General features: G+C 40.6%; 2 protein-coding genes across 4 annotated transcripts in view; both read left to right on the plus strand.

Annotated features, from left to right (window-relative positions):
- The window catches only part of fstl4 (follistatin-like 4), a 204,839-nt gene that overhangs the window by 151,644 nt on the left and 34,842 nt on the right, over positions 1 to 18,353 (plus strand). For all 3 annotated transcript variants that reach the window (NM_001031843.3, XM_087300214.1, XM_087300215.1), the window contains exons 7-8: positions 9,554 to 9,720; positions 16,888 to 17,008. In NM_001031843.3, coding sequence (NP_001027013.2) covers positions 9,554 to 9,720; positions 16,888 to 17,008 — 288 coding nt within the window. The remainder of the gene's footprint in view (positions 1 to 9,553; positions 9,721 to 16,887; positions 17,009 to 18,353) is intronic.
- Positions 1 to 18,353, plus strand: part of ddx46 (DEAD (Asp-Glu-Ala-Asp) box polypeptide 46) — an 800,847-nt gene that overhangs the window by 33,139 nt on the left and 749,355 nt on the right. The window lies entirely within an intron of this gene.

Genomic DNA, 18,353 nt, shown 5'->3' on the forward strand with positions numbered 1-18,353 from the left:
ATTAGCCTGTCATACTGAGCAGAGCAAAGAGGGTTGACGTTCCGCCACAAGATGGCGACAGAGACTGCATAATCAGCTCTTAGAGGAGAAAAACTCCGCTGATCAAAACTGGTAAATTAGATTCTAAGTCGATCTCTCTCTCTTCTGTATGGTGTAGTGCTATATTTATACCATAGTAATTGTAGTGTATTGAGTGTGAGATGAGACTCACACCTGTATTTTGTGTTGACTCATTGTATAACCCTGAAGCCGCCTTTCCACTGCACACGACATTTGGACACGACTGTCAGAATACGCCCCCTTGTGGCAGTCGCACAGAATTTTCAGTTCTGAAATTCACCATGGGAGAGCTGTTAATAAAGGAGTGCAAAAGCAATTCTCCGTGGTTGAATGAATGAATGAATACTAGAAAGTCAGACCGCTAAAAATATTGGAGGGAATGTGGAGACAACATAAAACATTATATTTTTATTACTTTATTACTTACATTTATGAATAGACGTGTTTATTTTTTAACATAGACTTTTTCTGATTAAAAAAAATAACCAAATAAAGTCCTATTTCTCATCTTGCACACACGGACCTGCTTGAACAATACTGGAATACATCACATCCGGTCGGATGTGCTCTGCATGCAGTACTTCAGTATATGTTAGTGCAGTTTTTGCTTCAGAAGCAGCAGAAATTTTGTATCATCTATTTTTGTTCAGCGTTTGTCATTATATCTGAGTCCAGCACTAAACCCGGCGCAGGAAGGGATTTCTGCTGTCATATTGCAACAGAATGGTTTGTAGGCCTAATATTTGATCACAAGCTTCAGCGGCAAGGTTACACTGACCTTTACTCTGGAGATTGTGCTTTTGGAAAACAAGCTAAATAATCATACGTCAAAAAGAAGAACAAGATCATTTCGCTCCCCACATCAGCAATTACTGTGCGTCTTTTAAGGAAAAACTCATTTAATTTTGACTCATTATCTCTGAAAATATGGGCCCTATCATACACCCGGCGCAAGGAGAGACGCAATTGCTTGGCGCTAGAGTCGTTTTGACGTTTTGCACCACGCTGTTTAAATAGCAAATGCATTTGCGCCCATATGTGCGCCCATAGGCGTTCTGGTCTAAAAAAGGAGGTGTGTTAAGGCGCATTGCTGGCACGTTGTTATTTTGAGGAACTTAAATAGGCGGTTCAAAAGATCAGATCAAAGCCGATCTATAGTCCAGCGCAGAGCGCATTAGTTGTGACCTTGTGATCTTCAGCATCTGATGACAGGATAACTTACATAAACATAAGCACACCGATGTGACCGTGCGCTTTAGGGATCCCATAAGTGCAATCGTTCAAGTCAAAGGGTTAAAAGTGTATTCGTTTTTTTCTTTCATTATTCAGTATTCCTCTGCGTACCACTAGAAGGAAGCCCACATACGACTAGTGGTACATGTAGCAGAGTTTGAGAACCACTGCTGTAGAGCATTTATAAATCATACTTCAACATTTACTAATGCATATGCACGTTTGACACCCAGTGGTTAAATTAGGTATTGCACTCCTGGATCAAAACACATTTTCACTCAGCTCCTCCTCTGATGAGTCCACGCAACACAGGTTGCCAGATTGACATAAGTGTGCCTGACTATTGAGCCTAAAGGCTGATTTGAACCGTTTACTAACTGGTGCAAGCCAACACATATCAGTGATTCAGCATTTAAATTTTATAATGGTAAAAAGGTTTAATATGTATTAATTAGATTATAAACATTACCCGGGGCGATGCAGTGGCGCAGTAGGTAGTGCTGTCGCCTCACAGCAAGAAGGTTGCTGGTTTAAACTTCGGCTGAATTGGCGTTTCTGTGTGGAGTTGGCATGTTCTCCCTGCCTTCGCGTGGGTTTCCTCCAGGTGCTCCGGTTTCCCCCACAGTCCTAACACATGCAGTACAGGTGAATTGGTTAGGCTAAGTTGTCCGTAGTGTATGAGTGTGTGTGTGGATGTTTCCCAGAGATGTGTTGCTTCTGGAAGGGTATCCGCTGTGTAAAAACTTGCTGGATAAGTTGGCGGTTCATTCCGCTGTGGCACTATTCTGTGCTTCTGATTGGCTGTATGCACAATTCTGTCGTGATTCATCTGGTGCAAACAGCCAAACTGCTCATCACTGCAAATCTCATCACAAAGCGTGTTGTTAGGACACGGGGGCACAATGTGACCTGCTCTAGAAGTGCTCTGTGGTTGGCATTATTTCTTCAGAGTTCTTGGATCACATCGATTCTGTGTTTTTCTGTCAATATGGAGAGCTGTGTGTACAATAATGACGGACAAAATGAACTAAAATGGTTTTAGCAAATGGCTTCAATATAACAGAGTGAACAATTTAAAGGCATCTGAATACTTTCCGCACCCACTGTAGATTTGTTTATATTTGAGCACTGAAGGCTGTAATTTTTGTTTTTGTTGGTAATGAACACACACACACACACACAGAGAGAGAGAGAGAGAGAGCGGTTTATTAGAGCAGGAAATGAAAGCATCAGTTTATGGTGGTTGAATGCTGGTTTTTGTGGCGGTCTACATCATTTCTGCTCAGTGTCAGACGAACAGTGTTTACAATAAAATAATCAATGGTAATTTGCAGAGCGTCTGCTTTCATCTGCTGGAAAAGATAATAGAATATGGAGGCTCTAATAAACCTGCTGCTGTTGGAGACTGTGTAACAGACCAACTTATTTTATAACTCTTCACAATCATGTTTCAAAGCAGCTTCACTGAAGGTTAAACTGTTATGCTAATAATGCCTCAGTGTTTTTCCACAGAGCAAGTCTCTTTAGAGCTGTGCTATATGATGATAAGATGAAAATATGCGTGAAATGGGGTCTAAATACAGTATTTTTGTATTCATAAAGAAAAGCAACACAGGCTCATTGTGAAAATGTAGCCCCATATACATTTCTGGAGAGCGCCAAATAAAATACACTGCAAAAAAAGCTTTTCTTACTTAGATTTTTTGTCTTGTTTCTAGTCCAAATATCTCACAATTCTTAAATCAAGAAGAATTTTCTAGACAAGCAAAACATATTGTCTTGTTTTCAGCAATAATATGCCAAAATAAAGTAAGTTTTTACTTAAAACAAGCAAAATAATCTGCCAATGGGGTAAGCAAAATAATCTTATGTCAAAAGGAAAAACAAGATTATTTTGCTGACCCCATTGGCAGATTATTTTGCTTGTGTTAAGAAAAACTCACTTAATTTTGGCATATTATTGCTGAAAACAAGGCAATATGTTTTGCTTGTCTAGAAAATTCTTCTTGATTTAAGAATTGTGAGATATTTGGACTCAAAACTAGACAAAAAATCTAAGTAAGAAAAGCTTTTTTTGCAGTGTATTTCCCAGGAGGTAAGTTTTTTGCAGCTTTTGTTTTCTTGAATCCACAAGAGGGCGCTGTGTATGCTTTTTCAGATCTCAAAATTCTCTTGCGAGTGCCATTTGCACCTGCTGTTCTCGTTTAAATCCACCAGAGGCTGCTGTCGACTGACTGACTGACTGACTGACCGTTCGACTGACCCACCCACCTCCTTCCCTAAACCCAACCAATAGTGTTTTCAAAAGCACTAATTGGACCAGCGCCCACCGCCTTCCCTAAACCCAACCGATAGTGTTCTAAAAATCACAGATTAACCTGATCACTCCTTCCCTAAACCTAACCTACAGTTTTAAAAAGCAATCCAGAAAAAGAAAAGCCCTCACACACATTCTCACACTGCTATTTATTTATTTTTTTATTTTGTTTTATCTGCTTTCTGGAACCGTTCTTCCTCGGACTCAAACCCTGTCATTGTGGTCAACTCTTCCCTGCATCTCAAGTCCGCCGACATACATGGCAAGCTACTGGACACACTGGTAGCATCAGGAAAGCCGTCCATAAGGAGGTAAACGGTCAGCTGGTAAGCACGAAAATGAACGACATCATACCCAACGTAGAGTTTGTTTTTAAAAATGAAATGCAGCCATACGTACTTCTGGCTACGTAATACGTGATCTCCAGAACTGTATGTAGTGCTATGTTTACAGAATGAGCCTATGTTGGCATTTCTTATTTAAATTTATTGCTACAGGGTGGTATGATACTGCCGACGGCTTCTATTTCTATTTGTAATACCAGCACAACGAATACCTCCAAATGGATGACTTTTCCACTGTTACTAGTTTGCCCAGTGGCTCGCCACATACATCGGTGAACTTGAGACACAGAGAGGAGTTGATCGCAATGACAGGTCCTGTAATGAACGTTCACACTCATACACTATTGACAATTTAGCCTACCCAGTTCATTCAACCCAAGCTCATTCTGGAAACATAGCCCCGCGGACGTTTCTGGAGGCCGCGATTTACGTGGTCGGAGGTACGTAAAGGCCGCGTTTGGTTTTTTTCGAGCGAACGCTGCGGGGCGGTGTGGCACCGCTCCGCCCCTCCTCTTCACGCTCGCCGGCCGACGGCTCACCTCCGAGTGGAGAGCTGCGGTGGAGCGGAGGCCCCGGAGGAGGAGGAGCCGGAGCCGGCCGCGGTGGACGACGACCGGGATCGAGTCCGGGGAACAGCGGGTTCCGGAAATCAGGTAAGACGAAAATGGAATCCGGAAAATAAGGGCGAGAACGCGGCGGGATCCGAAAACGCGGTCGAAATCGAAGACGAGGGCTTTTGCTTTTTTTTTTTTTCTGATCCGGCGGCTTTTCGCACAAGAACGGCGCGGGTGCGCACAGCGGCCTCTCGCGGATCCGCGTAAACAACAAAACCGCTCGAATACGTACCTCCCGGGACGTAAATCGCGGTCCGAACCAGCGACCTTCTTGCTGTGAGATGACAGCACTACCTACTGCGCCACTGTGTCGCCCTGCCTAAATACAGCATCTCAAAATAATTTTTGCTTCTTTATGACTGAAATAAGATTGTCGGTAAATAACAGAGGAGGATTCCAGCACTGCTTGTGATAAAAGAAACACATTTATTAATACGTACTGGTGATTTTCTGATAAAAAAAAAGTGTGTGTGTTTGTGTGTTCATCATTTATGAACATATGTACTCAATTAACTTTCTAAATAAATACATCTGAGCAGTTGAGTGTGTGTGCGTATGTGTGCGTATGTGTGCGTATGTATGTGTGTGTGTGTGTGTGTGTTAGCAGCCCTGCAGTAATGCTGTTTGCTCTCTTGCGTGTGTTTGCAGGCGGCAGGTGTTGCGCTGCATGTGGGTGTTGCTGTTATTTATTTAATCTTATTATAGACGCCCTGAAATGCCTTTAATAAATCCACACGGCACTCGAGCACCAGAGATCTGACAGCTTTTGTGTCTCATGAGAAACCTGCTATAAACGTGCAGTAAATGTAAGACTGATAATAACTTAACACACAACAGTGAACTGTGAACTCTGCCTTCAACACAAAGGTAACACTAGAACTTGAGAATCAAGAGGCAAGAACTCTAAACTTAAGGCTCGTTCACAACAAGAACACTTCGAATGAAGCCATCTGCTAAACCACTAAATGAACAACATGCAATAGCTTGCTTTGTCTACTTTTTAGTTGCACATTTCAGATGTAAAATCCACTAGAGGGCGCTGTCTACATTATTGCAATCTGAAATAAGTTACTTGGGGTGTGTTTTGTTGTGCGTTTCAGATGTTAAATCCACTAGAGGGCGCTGTCTACGTTATTGCGAATCTGTAATACTTTACTTAGGGTGTGTTTAGTTGTGCGTTTCCAATGACAAATCCACTAGAGGACGCTGTCTACATTATTGCGAATCTGAAATAAGTTACTTAGGGTGTGTTTTGTTGTGCGTTTCAGATGTTAAATCCACTAGAGGGCGCTGTCTACGTTATTGGGAATCTGAAATACGTTACTTAGGGTGTGTTTAGTTTTATGTTTCCGATGACAAATCCACTAGAGGGTGCTGTCTACATTATTGCGAATCAAAAATACATTAGGTAGGGTGTGCTTTGTTGTACGTTTCAGATGTAAAGTCCACTAGAGGGCACTGTCTATATTATCGCGTATCTAAAATACGTTACTTAGGGTGTTTGTAGTACATTTCAGATGTAAAATCCACTAGAGGGCTCAATCCTGCTCCGCTTCAGTGAGTTAGCACACTTGGGCTGCAGGGGGGTGTGGCTGTGGCAAGAGTGCTTAGTTTAAATGCACCACAATTGATTATTTAAAAAAAAGGGTGTGCTCACTTATGCTGAGCATTTATATACAGTATACACATTCAAGGCCAAGTTACTTATACCCTTGATTTAAACCTCTGTTATTATTGTTAAAATAATATTTAAAATGACAAAGCCATCAGAATGGTCTAAAACTCATTGACTTTGTTGGCATGTGGGATGTGTATACAAAAAAAAACAAAAAAACAATTGAGGCCAGGATTCAAGCATGCTAAATGCCTGTTAAAAAACAGTGTGTGTGTGTGTGTGTGTGTGTGTGTGTGTGTGTGTGTGTGTGTGTGTGTGTGTGTGTGTGTGTGTGTGTATGTGTGTGTGTATGTGTGTGTGTGCGTGTGTGTGTGTGTGTGTGTGTGTGTGTGTGTATGTGTGTGTGTGTGTGTGTGTGTGTGTGTGTGTGTGTGTGTGTGTGTGTCTGTGTGAGTGCGTGTGTGTCCTCTTCTGCTGGGCACAACACCATGATTCCAGCATAGAGGAGAGTGTTTTCATTGCTGCAGGCTGCTGAGAGTGAGAAGTAAAGGGACGCTGGATCCTGAAAGGGAGATGCTGCTTTTATATCTGCTGTAAAACATGAAGCTGTTTTGGGGTTTATGCGGGACGGGGTCTGCTTTTAGACTGCCGCCTGAAGAAATGGCTTGTTGTTGCTTTTGTAAAACCTCCTCTCACATGCTTTTGTAAGTTATATTTGACAGCAGGAGATAATGAGGAGCTGCGTTTGGTTCATGTTCCATACGCTGCTGTTTCTCAAATGTTCAGTAACTCTTAACTTTAGGAGGTGTTCGTAAGACTGTCGTGACACCTCTACAGTCATGACACATGATGATTAAATGCAGCAGGAGATTTTATGTCTGCTTATGTTAAGTGTCATTATGCTGTTTTAAATGCAAAGATCACATTGTTTTAGATCGTTATTCTGCCAAATTGACATTAACAAATATACCATAACCTGGCTTGTGTGTGTGTATGTGTGTGTGTATGTGCACATGTGAGTGTGCATGCTCCTGTGTTGGACTGTGTGTTTGGGTGTGAGTTGTATGCGCATGTGTGTGAGTGCTCATGTGTGTGTGTGTTTGAGTATGCATGTGTGTGTCTGTGTGTGTGTGTGTGTGTGTGTGTGTGTGTGTGTGTGTGTGTGTGTACGTGTTTTTGTGACATATTAAGACACAAATCTGTATAATGACATAGGTATGACACAGGTATTACAAAAAGGAGGTGAAATATGAGGACATTGGTGACGTCCTCATTTCTCCAAAAGCTTATAAACCACACAGTAAGAGTTTATTTCAGAGAGTAAAGCTGCACACAGTCTCCTGTGATGGTTGGGGTGAGGGGTAGGGTGGGGTGAGGGCAATACAATATACGGTTTAAGCAGTATACAATGAGTGGAAACCTATGTAATGTCCCCACTTTTCACAAAAACAAACAAGTGAGTGTGTTAGTGTGTGCATGCACGTGCGTGTATGTGCATGTGCGTGTGTGTGTGTGTGTGTGTGTGTGTGTGTGTGTGTGTGTGTGTGTGTGTGTGTCAGTCCGTCCTCTCGCCTACAGCTGCTGCAGTGTGTCAGGCAGGTGCAGCAGCTCTAAACAGAGCAACTCAGTGTGTGGATCTGCACTGAACTCTCTCTTAGCTTCACCCAAATGACCACTCTCAGTCTGACAGAACTAAACACACCTGCAACTGTCAGAAAACAACAGTGTGTAACGTGCCAGAAACAGAGTCCAGTGCAGCTCACAGCATCATTCAGACCGCAGCTGTGATGAGCTGACCTGAAGGAGGGCCGAGACGTTATCATCTCTCACACACTACTGACCTCATTCTGCACTGCACAAGGTTTTAGGCCGGGACACCAGGGGTACACCCCTACTCTTTACCAGAAGTGCCATGGGATTACTAATGAGCACAGAGAGTCAGGAGCTCAGTTTAACGCCTCATCAGAAAGACGGCGCACACTGACAATACTGGCACAAACTTCACTATACTGGGGCATTAGTATGGTGGCTGAGTGAACCTAACACGTTACAATTTAAGAAAGCTCATGCAATTACAAAAAACATCAGCAAATAAAGAAATGATGCAATAAACACGTGTTGCAAATCCTCACTACACAAACAACTTCAGAAACACACAGCAACTAGTCACAACACTTGCAAATATCCACGTAACACAATGGAAATGTTTCAAGGGGACCCAAAACCATGATGGACCCTGCTGAGATATGGATGTGTTATTATGCTGGGACTGTTGCTCAGTGAAGGGCGACGCAGTGGCGCAGTAGGTAGTGCTGTCGCCTCACAGCAAGAAGGTTGCTGGGTCGCTGGTTCGAGCCTCGGCTCAGTTGGTGTTTCTGTGTGGAGTTTGCATGTTCTCCCTGCGTTTGCATGGGTTTCCTCCGGGTGCTCCGGTTTCCCCCACATGCGGTACAGGTGAATTGGGTAGGCTAAATTGTCTGTAGTGTATGAGTGTGTGTGTGAATGTGTGTGTGGATGTTTCCCAGAGATGGGTTGCGGCTGGAAGGGCATCTGCTGCGTAAAAACTTGCTGGATAAGTTGACGGTTCATTCCGCTGTGGCGACCCCTGGATTAATAAAGGGACTAAGCCAACAAGAAAATGAATGAATGAATGAATTAATTAATTAATGTTGCTCGGTGAAGTGGTTGGTGGTCTGTAAAAGGTGAGTTGTTTTTCGTTTATTTTAATATTCTGATTACACAACATAATAAGACATCCATATCTCAGCAGTGTCCGTCATGGTTTTAAATACCAAAAAATAACACAACTGGAATAACTACAACAGTCGCGATTGTCTGATCTCATATGAAGCAAGAGATCACTATGACATATGATGATGTGTGCAGGTGCTGTAGTGCTGTCCCACTACTTAGGGGTAAATGTTGAGGCCCTTCACTTCACACTCTGTTTCAAGGACCAAGGGGGTCTGTCAAAACACCTCTCAAAACGCTTTTTCAGATGCGAAAAGTGGAAAAATCAAAAATGGTTAGAATTTTTTTTTTTTTTTTATGACGGACGAAAGTTTTGGAAGCAGTTTGTCAATACGATTCACACAACATGACGTTGAATTAATTTTTTAACGTGTGAAAAATGTCGATTCAGTGTGCCTGACCTCTAATGACCTCCAATCAGTCTATGCGGACATTATCTTCAGCAGCTCAAACACTCTAATGGCTAATTGACAGACGGCTGCTTCTCACTCAGGGCTGCTGTTTATGCTAATGAGATGGAGATATGGCCACTAGTGGGCGGAGCTTTCATCCTGTAAAGACACGTTGGTGTACAGTGTATAATAATGTGATGTGTTTTTTTGTTGTTGGTGTTTTTCAGAGGTGATAGAGCTCAGTCTAGCCGAGGACCGACGTCTGAGTGTCTCCACTGTGACCGTGGGCCTGAGCGTCGTCCTGTCCTGCGCTGTACAAGGCAGTCTGAGACCTCCTATTATCTGGAAGAGAAACGGCATCATTCTTAACTTTTTGGACCTGGAGGATATCAACGTAAGTGAACACACTGTTTTAGTTTCTGTTGTGTTTTGGACTGTTTGTCTCCATCTAGTGTCTGAATAATGTGCAGGTTAGTGTATACTCCATCAGCTGTTTTAGTCTGTTGTGTTTTGGACTGTTTGTCTCCATCTAGTGTCTGAATAATGCGTAGGTTAGTGTATACTCCATCAGCTGTTTTAGTCTGTTGTGTTTTGGACTGTTTGTCTCCATCTAGTGTCTGAATAATGCACAGGTTAGTGTATACTCCATCAGCTGTTTTAGTTTCTGTTGTGTTTTGGACTGTTTCTCTCCATCTAGTGTCTGAATAATGTGCAGGTTAGTGTAAACTCCATCAGCTGTTTTAGTTTCTGTTGTGTTTTGGACTGTTTGTCTCCATCTAGTGTCTGAATAATGCGTAGGTTAGTGTATACTCCATCAGCTGTTTTAGTCTGTTGTGTTTTGGACTGTTTGTCTCCATCTAGTGTCTGAATAATGCACAGGTTAGTGTATACTCCATCAGCTGTTTTAGTTTCTGTTGTGTTTTGGACTGTTTGTCTCCATCTAGTGTCTGAATAATGTGCAGGTTAGTGTATACTCCATCAGCTGTTTTAGTCTGTTGTGTTTTGGACTGTTTGTCTCCATCTAGTGTCTGAATAATGTGCAGGTTAGTGTATACTCCATCAGCTGTTTTAGTTTCTGTTGTGTTTTTGTCTGTTTGTCTCCATCTAGTGTCTGAATAATGCACAGGTTAGTGTATACTCCATCAGCTGTTTTAGTTTCTGTAGCTTTTTGTGGTAAGTATCCATTTAATAAGTGGTAGAAAGTATATCCAGGATGGTTGTTTTCTCAAAATAAACCCTTTATTTATTTACAACAGTGCTGTTGTCAGGCTGCTGATTAGGCTTTTTGTCTTTGATAACAGTCTCCTCGATGTACTTTTACCCTAACATAAAGCCCTGCTGTAACTGATATAAGCTACAATTCCCAAGCAGTGGCTTATTACCTGCCAATTATTGGCTGCTTATTAGTACTTATAATTATAAAAGCAATAATACAGTTATTATAAATAAATAAATACTAATAAAGTTTTTCTTTTCTGATGTTGATTGTAATGCAGTAATGTGCACCTTTTTATAGTGCTTTTCACAATCATTATTGCTCCAAAGCAGCTTTACAATAGGTGCACATTATTGCAATACAGTCAACATCAGAAAGGTTACGGTTATTAGTTACCATAACTTTATGAGTATGTATTTATTTAGAATAACTTTATTAGTAACTAATAACTTTAATTAGCTTGTAAATAATTACTAATAGCTTTTGATAGTTAAAGTTATCATATTCTGCATGATCTTATTCTATACTGTAGCTATGAAGTGTGACTTAGATATTATATAAAGCAGAATGCATTAATGGTTTGGCCTTAGTATTTTGAGCAGCTCTTTGTATGCGTCCTGCGTGCTGCAGCAAATCGTCAGAGTTGAGATTATAGAGAAATGTCCTGCGGAGTTTACAACACCTTCTCAAGGTGAGGAACCACGCAGAGACGCTCTTCTGATGGGAAATGATTGCCTCCTCTGTTAATTGGGCAGCTGCTGAATATCTGATAATCATCCAGAACGCGCAGCTCGGTCGGGGTCCGCTTGCATTGATTCCCAACAATTAATCAGTGCGCTGGAGAATAGACGGCAAAACAAAATTACAAGCGTTAGCGTTCATTATCAGGACACACACACTCGCTATTCTGAGGCGCACTTTTCCATTTCCAATTACTGATCATATTTGTGTTTCGTGCTTTTTGGTGTGGTGGTGCTGTAATTGGAAATAGCGTAATGACAAGGGTCCCAGGAGCGAACCCTGGAGCCCTGCTGTGTTCAAAGGCCTGCGAACGCTGTGCAGGTTTTCGCAGTGTTTAATGAGGTGTGTCACGCTCATGTTCAGCTCACCTGCCTTCCTGACAGCATGGGCTTGTGTTTACCACTCGCTCATTACAATACTCTAATCGCATGTTAATGAAGTGTGTGTTGAATGTCAGAACACTGACCGAGGCAGCGGGTCAACGAGAGCAGAACAGCAGATCATTGCAGAAGCTGACTGTGCTTCATAACGGGACAAAAGCACGGAAACTGAATGAGCAGTTACCAAGGTTATTTTAGTCAGCAAAGACTAGAACGACTAAGACTAAACTGTTTTATCTATTACATGTTTGTAAATGTTTTAAATAGTTTTGTTTATTTTGAAAGTTTGATTTTTATTTTTACTCAAATCTTTTTATATCTGTACCTTTTTTGTGTAAAACACTTTGAGAATTAAGTTTAAAGGTGCAAAAAAATTATATATTATATATTATTATTATTATTAAAACTGTATTAAAATATTTTTGTTAACTGAAATCAAATATTTCCCAGTACTTCCTTCCTTTCTTGCCTCCTTCCTTCCATGCTTCTTTCTTTCTTTGATGTTTCCTTCCTTCATTCCTTCATTGCTTCCCTATTTTTTCTCACCTTCTCTCCTTTCTTTCTTCGTTGCTTCTTTCTTTTCTTACCTTCCTTGCTTTCTTCCTCCTTTGCTCTTTTCCTTGCTACCTTCCTTCCTTCATACCTTGTTTTCTTGTTTCCTTCCTTCCTCACTTACTTCATTGTTTACTTTCTTCATTCCTCCCTTGCTTGCTTATTTTCTTCTTTCCTTCCTTGCTACCTTCCTTCCTTCCTTCCTTCTTTGCTTCGTTGCTTCCTTGATTCCTTCCTACTGTGCTTTCTTCCCTGCTTCCTTCATTCCCTGCTTGCTTCCTTCCTTTCTTGCTTGCTTTATTTCTTCTTTTCTTCCTTGCTTCCTTGCTTGATTCCATTCTTTCTTCCTTTCCTTCCTTTCATTCCTTGCATTGTTCATTTCTTCCTTCCTTCCTTCTCTCCTTCTCTCCTTCCTTTCATCCTTTCTTGCTTCCTTCTTTACTTGCTTGCTTTCTTCCTCCATTCACTGTCTCCATCCTTTCTTGCTTACGTAATTATTTCCTTGCTTCTTTATTTACTTCCTTCTGTCCTTTATTCCATCCGTCCTTCCTTCCTTCCTTCCTTCATATCCTTCATATGTTGATTCATTCCTTTCTTCTTTCCTTCCTTCCTTGCTTCCTTCTGTCTCTCCCTCCTTGTTTCAGTATTTCCTTTCTTGTTTCCTTCTTTTTTTCCTTATTTCCTTCCTTCCTTCCATCTGTCTCTCCCTCCTTGTTTCCTTCTTTCCTTCCATCTGTCTCTCCCTCCTTATTTCCTTCCTTCCTTCCATCTGTCTCTCCCTCCTTGTTTCCTTATTTCCTTCCTTATTGCCTTCCTTCCGTCCTTCCTTTCTTTCTTTCTTCCTTTCTTCCGTCCTTACTTCCTTGCTTCATATTTCCTTTCTTCTTTCCTTCTTTTCTTGCTTTCTTCCTTTTTTCTTCTTTTCTTCCTTCCTTCCTTCTTTCCTTCTTTCTTTCTTTCTTTCTTTCTTTCTTTCTTTCTTTCTTTCTTTCTTTCTTTCTTTCTTTCTTTCTTTCTTTCTTTCTTTCTTCCTTCCTTCCTTCCTTCATTTATTCATTCATTCTCTAGTCTTCTGTACTCTCTTGCATAAAAAATCTGAAAGAAAATGTCTTCACCACACTGTAAATAATGCAGGGCTCCTCTGAACTCCTTCATGTTTTCACAACACAAATCAATTCATTTAAATTAATTGCTTTTAGACATTTATGTGTATTGAACATAAAACAGATAAGCTGTCAAAAAAAAAAACTTTATAATTGTGCTCATTTTAATTTATAAAAACAAGCAGTAAAAGTCATTTTTTTTAGTGTATGACTGCCATCTCATTAATTATGATTGTCAGTTTTCCCTTAGGAATAATCTGTCTTTAAAAGTAACGGTCACTCTTTATTTTAAGGTAAAGTTCTTGCTCGGGTCAAAGCATTAACTGTGGCTTTTACTCTCCTAATTAACTCCTAACTAATAGCTAATTCGATTTCTGATCTATTAAAAGCAGCACCAATAGACCAATGAGTATTGTGATTTTGTCCAGACGTCCTCACACACACACTGTGTTTCACCTGTTCTACAGTATGAAAGTGTGCGGTCTGTGTGTCGCTGCGTTTGTATTGACTAAATCTGATGCTCCAGACGGATCATTTATATCTTCCCCGGAGAAAAGAGCAGTTCATTCTGCATGATTCTCACTCTTGACTGATCTTTAACAGTGCGGCATACGGCAGCTGTTTATAGCTGAGCAGTAATGAGGGTTTTATTCTGAACATAAGATCGTTTACAGGTGCATTCGCTGTTTATTGCTTTCTGTTACGCTGGTCAATATGGCAGTTCATTCTGTGAATCGCTGCGTCACCAGGATGAAAAGCTACTTCTGCCTTAAACTAATGTGCTGATGCTAAATCTGATGCAGTCCTTCATGTGTATAGTGTTGTGCACAGTGTTGAGGCTGCTATGAGAATTACACAATATTCATTCAAGATATTAAAAATGTTTTTTTCAGCATGGCTGGTTTTGATTCACATTAATATTCTTATTGAGTATTGATTTGTTTGTTTGTTTGTTTTTTTATTTGTTTGTTGGTTTGCTTAATTGATTTTTTGTTTGTTTGCTTGTTTTCATGTTTGCTTGCTTTTTGTCTGCCTGTATGTATCTATTTTTGTTTTTGTTTGCTTGCTTTTTGTTTGTATGTTTGATTGCCTGCTTGTTTATTTGTTTGTTTGTTTTTTTTGTTTGTTTGTTTGTTGGTTTGCTTGCTTGCTTTTTTTGCTTGCTTGTTTTTTGTTGTCTGCTTGTTTGTTTGTTTGCTTGCTTGCTTTCTTATTTGTTTGTTTTTTGTTTGTTTGTTGGTTTGTTTGTTTGCTGGCTTGCTTTCTTATTTGTTTGTTTGCTTGCTTGTTTGCTTGTTTGTTTGTTTGCTGGCTTGCTTTCTTATTTGTTTGTTTGCTTGCTTGTTTGCTTGTTTGTTTGTTTGTTTGTTTGCTTGCTTTTTTGCTTGTTTGTTTTTTTCTTGTCTGCTTGGTTGCTTTTTTGTTTGAGTGCTTGCTTTTTGTTTGTTCGCTAGCTTGTTTATTTGTCAGTTTGTTTGTTTGCTAGCTTGTTTATTTATTTGTTTGCTTGCTTGCTTGCTTGTTTGTTTGTTTGTTTGCTTTCTCTTTTGTTTGTTTGCTTACTTTTTTGTTTGTTTGCTTACTTGCCTGCTTGTTTGCTTTTTGTTTGTTTGTTTGATAGCCTGCTTTTTGTTTGTTTGTTTGCTTGTTTGTTTGTTTTCTTGGCTTTTATGTTTTTTCTTTGTTTGTTTGTTTGTTTTCTTTGCATGCTTGATTTGTTTGTTTGTTTGCTAGCGTGCCTGCCTGCCTGCCTGCCTGCTTGCTTGTTTGCTTGTTTGATAGCTTGCTTTTTGTTTGTTTGTTTGTTTGTTTGTTTGTTTATTTATTTGTTTGTTTGTTTGTTTATTTGTTTGTTTGATAGCTTGCTTGCTTGTCTGCTTGCTTGCTACCTTGTGTATATGTTTGTTTGTTTGCTTGCTTGTGTTTTTGTTTGTTTGTTTATTCATTTGTTTGTTTGCTTGCTTGATTTTTTACTGTCTGTCTGTATGTATGCATGTTAGTTAGCTTTTTTCTTTGCGTATTTGCTTTGTTTGTTTAGATGGATATAGTGAAAATATACAGTTAAAGTCAAAATCATTAAGACATTATTATCCTGTTTTAAATATTTCTTAAGTGCTGTTCAGCAAACCAATGATATGTTGATTTTTTAAAAACAATTTTTAGGTCTATTTTGTTAACCCCCTTAAGAAATATTGTGTGTGTGCATGTGATTATCTCCAGAACAACTCACTATTCTACAATGACTTGCCTAATTACCTTAACGTTACCCTAATTAACCTAGTTAAGCCTTTAAGTGTCACATAAATGCTGAATACTAGTGTCTTGAAGAATATCTAGTCTAATATTATGTGCTGTTACGATGGCAAAGAGAAAATAAATCAGATATTAGAAATGAGCTATTAAAACTATTATGTTTAGAAATGTGTTGGAAAATGTCTCTATTAAGCAACGCTTGGGAATCATTTGTAAAAGTCTTACAGTTTCACAGCAGGGCGAATAATGATTTAACCTTCAACTGGATGTATTAAATCTGCCAGGACAGACCAAATCAATGCACCCTTTTCCCAAGACTTTTATGATGCATTTAATGGTCGCCAGCATCTTAAATCCTTGAAAGTTTTTAATACTTAGATTTTTTTTTAAAAAGTACATTCTTATGTATTTATGTATGTATTATATCATCTTTGGATTAAAATGCAAAAAAAAAAGTGAATGAGCGCTTGTGTGAGGTGTGTGTAATGCAGTGTGTTTGGGGGCAGGACAGTAAATCTGACATTATTCTCTCTTCTGGCTGCCGTTATCAGTCTCACACTATTGTTTTTCTCATTCTGAAAGTCTTGATAGCATCCTCCTGGAGCTTTTCTGTTATTATTTGAGCTAATAGCAATACAAAATAATGATTTGTTAAACTCTCCCATTCTCTGCGCTTTGAGTTTACCAACTATGACCATTTCTGCTGCTGAGAAACACACACATGTGAAAAGATCAGAAAGAAGCCTCCAATGCATTTCCAGTGGTAATAAAAGCAGCACGATATGAGGCTTCCAGCAGAGGTGAAGCATTATCACTCACATCATCTTTATTTAATAAACTCATAGTTGGTTTTGTCATTGGATTATCCACGCCGTGTCCTTGTACATGACTCAGCCCTGCCCTCTTCATCCCAGAACTCCAGGCAGAGTTGTGTTTTTCTGCCGGAGCTGATCATCCATCTCTCTGGATTAGTGACGACCTCTGAAAACAAACAAATCTCTGTTGTGCTTCAGCGCTGCAGGTGTGTGCTGGGTTTAAGAGCACGCTTCCGTGTCCTTAAATCATTTACCCTCGCCAAACTCACATAACTACAAAACAGTTTAATGTTTTAATCCCCCCTGAGTCGGCCCAAACCCCCAGACGTGGGGACGCATCCTCACTAAAGCACAACTGGCTTCATTAATCAGGCTAATGCGGGCTGTATTTTTAACCCTTACCATTTATCAGGCTGAGACAGTGAGGAGCACATGGGACGCCGCTGATGCATCGGCTGCTCTTTTATTCCGCATCTCTTTCTCTTTTTTTTGTTCATGTAGGACTTTGGTGACGACGGCTCGCTCTACATTACCAAAGTGACCACCATACACATGGGGAACTACAGCTGCCACGCGCACGGCTACGAGGAGCTGTCCCAGACACACCTGCTCCAGGTGAATGGTTAGTAATAGAGTCTTTCATATCTCACGCTTGAGTGTTGTCGTGTCTGTGCAATATGACTACAGCAGAAACTACAGAGCTGTGCAGAATCAACAACTAAGCCAGATTATTTATTCATTCATTTTCTTGTCGGCTTAGTCCCTTTATTAGTCCGGGGTCGCCACAGCGGAATGAACCGCCAACTTATCCAGCAAGTTTTTTACACAGCGGATGCCCTTCCAGCCGCAACCCATCTCTGGGAAACATCCACACACACTCATACACTACGGACAATTTAGCCTACCCAATTCACCTGTACCGCATGTGTTTGGACTGTGGGGGAAACCGGAGCACCCGGAGGAAACCCACGCGAAGGCAGGGAGAACATGCAAACTCCACACAGAAACGCCAACTGAGCCGAGGTTCGAACCAGCGACCTTCTTGCTGTGAGGCGACAGCACTACCTACTGCGCCACTGCCTCGCCCAAAGCCAGATTATAATTTGCTAAAGTACACTGGGAACAAGACTAATGTTTGAAGACATGTCCTGTGCTCTGATGGAGCTAAGATTGAACTGTTTGGGCATAATGAGCAGCGTTACATTTGGAGGACAAAGAGGAAAGAACACAAGCCTAACACCATCCCAACTGTGAAGTATGGGGGCGGCAGCATCATGTTGTGGGGCTGTTTTGCTGCAGGCGGGACTGGTCCACTTCACAGCATAGATGGCATCATGAAGAAAGAACATCATGGAGAAATACTGAAGCAACATCTCAAGACATCAGCCAGGACATTAAAACTTGGCCACAAATGGGTCTTCCAGGCAGATCATGACCTTAAGCACACTGCCAAATGAGTTCAAATGTGCTTTGAGTGAATGTTTTGAAGTGGCCATCACAAAGCCCTGATGTCAATCCTATAGAAAATGTATGGGCAGAGTTGAAAAAGCTTGTGCGAGCAAGACAAGCCTACAAATCTGAATGTTACCAATTCTGTCAGGAGGAATGTGGAAGGAGACCCAAAACATCTGACCAACGTTATACAGTTTTAAACAAAGTTAAAAAAATACCTAGGAAATGTGTGTACACTTCTGACTGTCTAGACATTAATAAAAAAAAAACTCTCCAAAAAACAATTCTCTCATTATTCTGGCATTTAACAAATGTAAATCATTTATTGAACTCCACACAGAAACGCCAACTGACCCAGCCAAGGCTCGAACCAGTGACCTTCTTGCTGTGAGGCGACTGTGCCACCGTGTCACCCACATTATAGATTCATTTTATTAAAACATATTATTCATTCATTTTCTTGTCGGCTTAGTCCCTTTATTAATCTGGGGTCGCCACAGCGGAATGAACCGCCA

This window comes from Danio rerio, chromosome 21 (genome assembly GCF_052040795.2).
Source record: "Danio rerio strain M-AB ecotype USA chromosome 21, GRCz13ab, whole genome shotgun sequence".
NCBI lineage: Eukaryota > Metazoa > Chordata > Actinopteri > Cypriniformes > Danionidae > Danio > Danio rerio.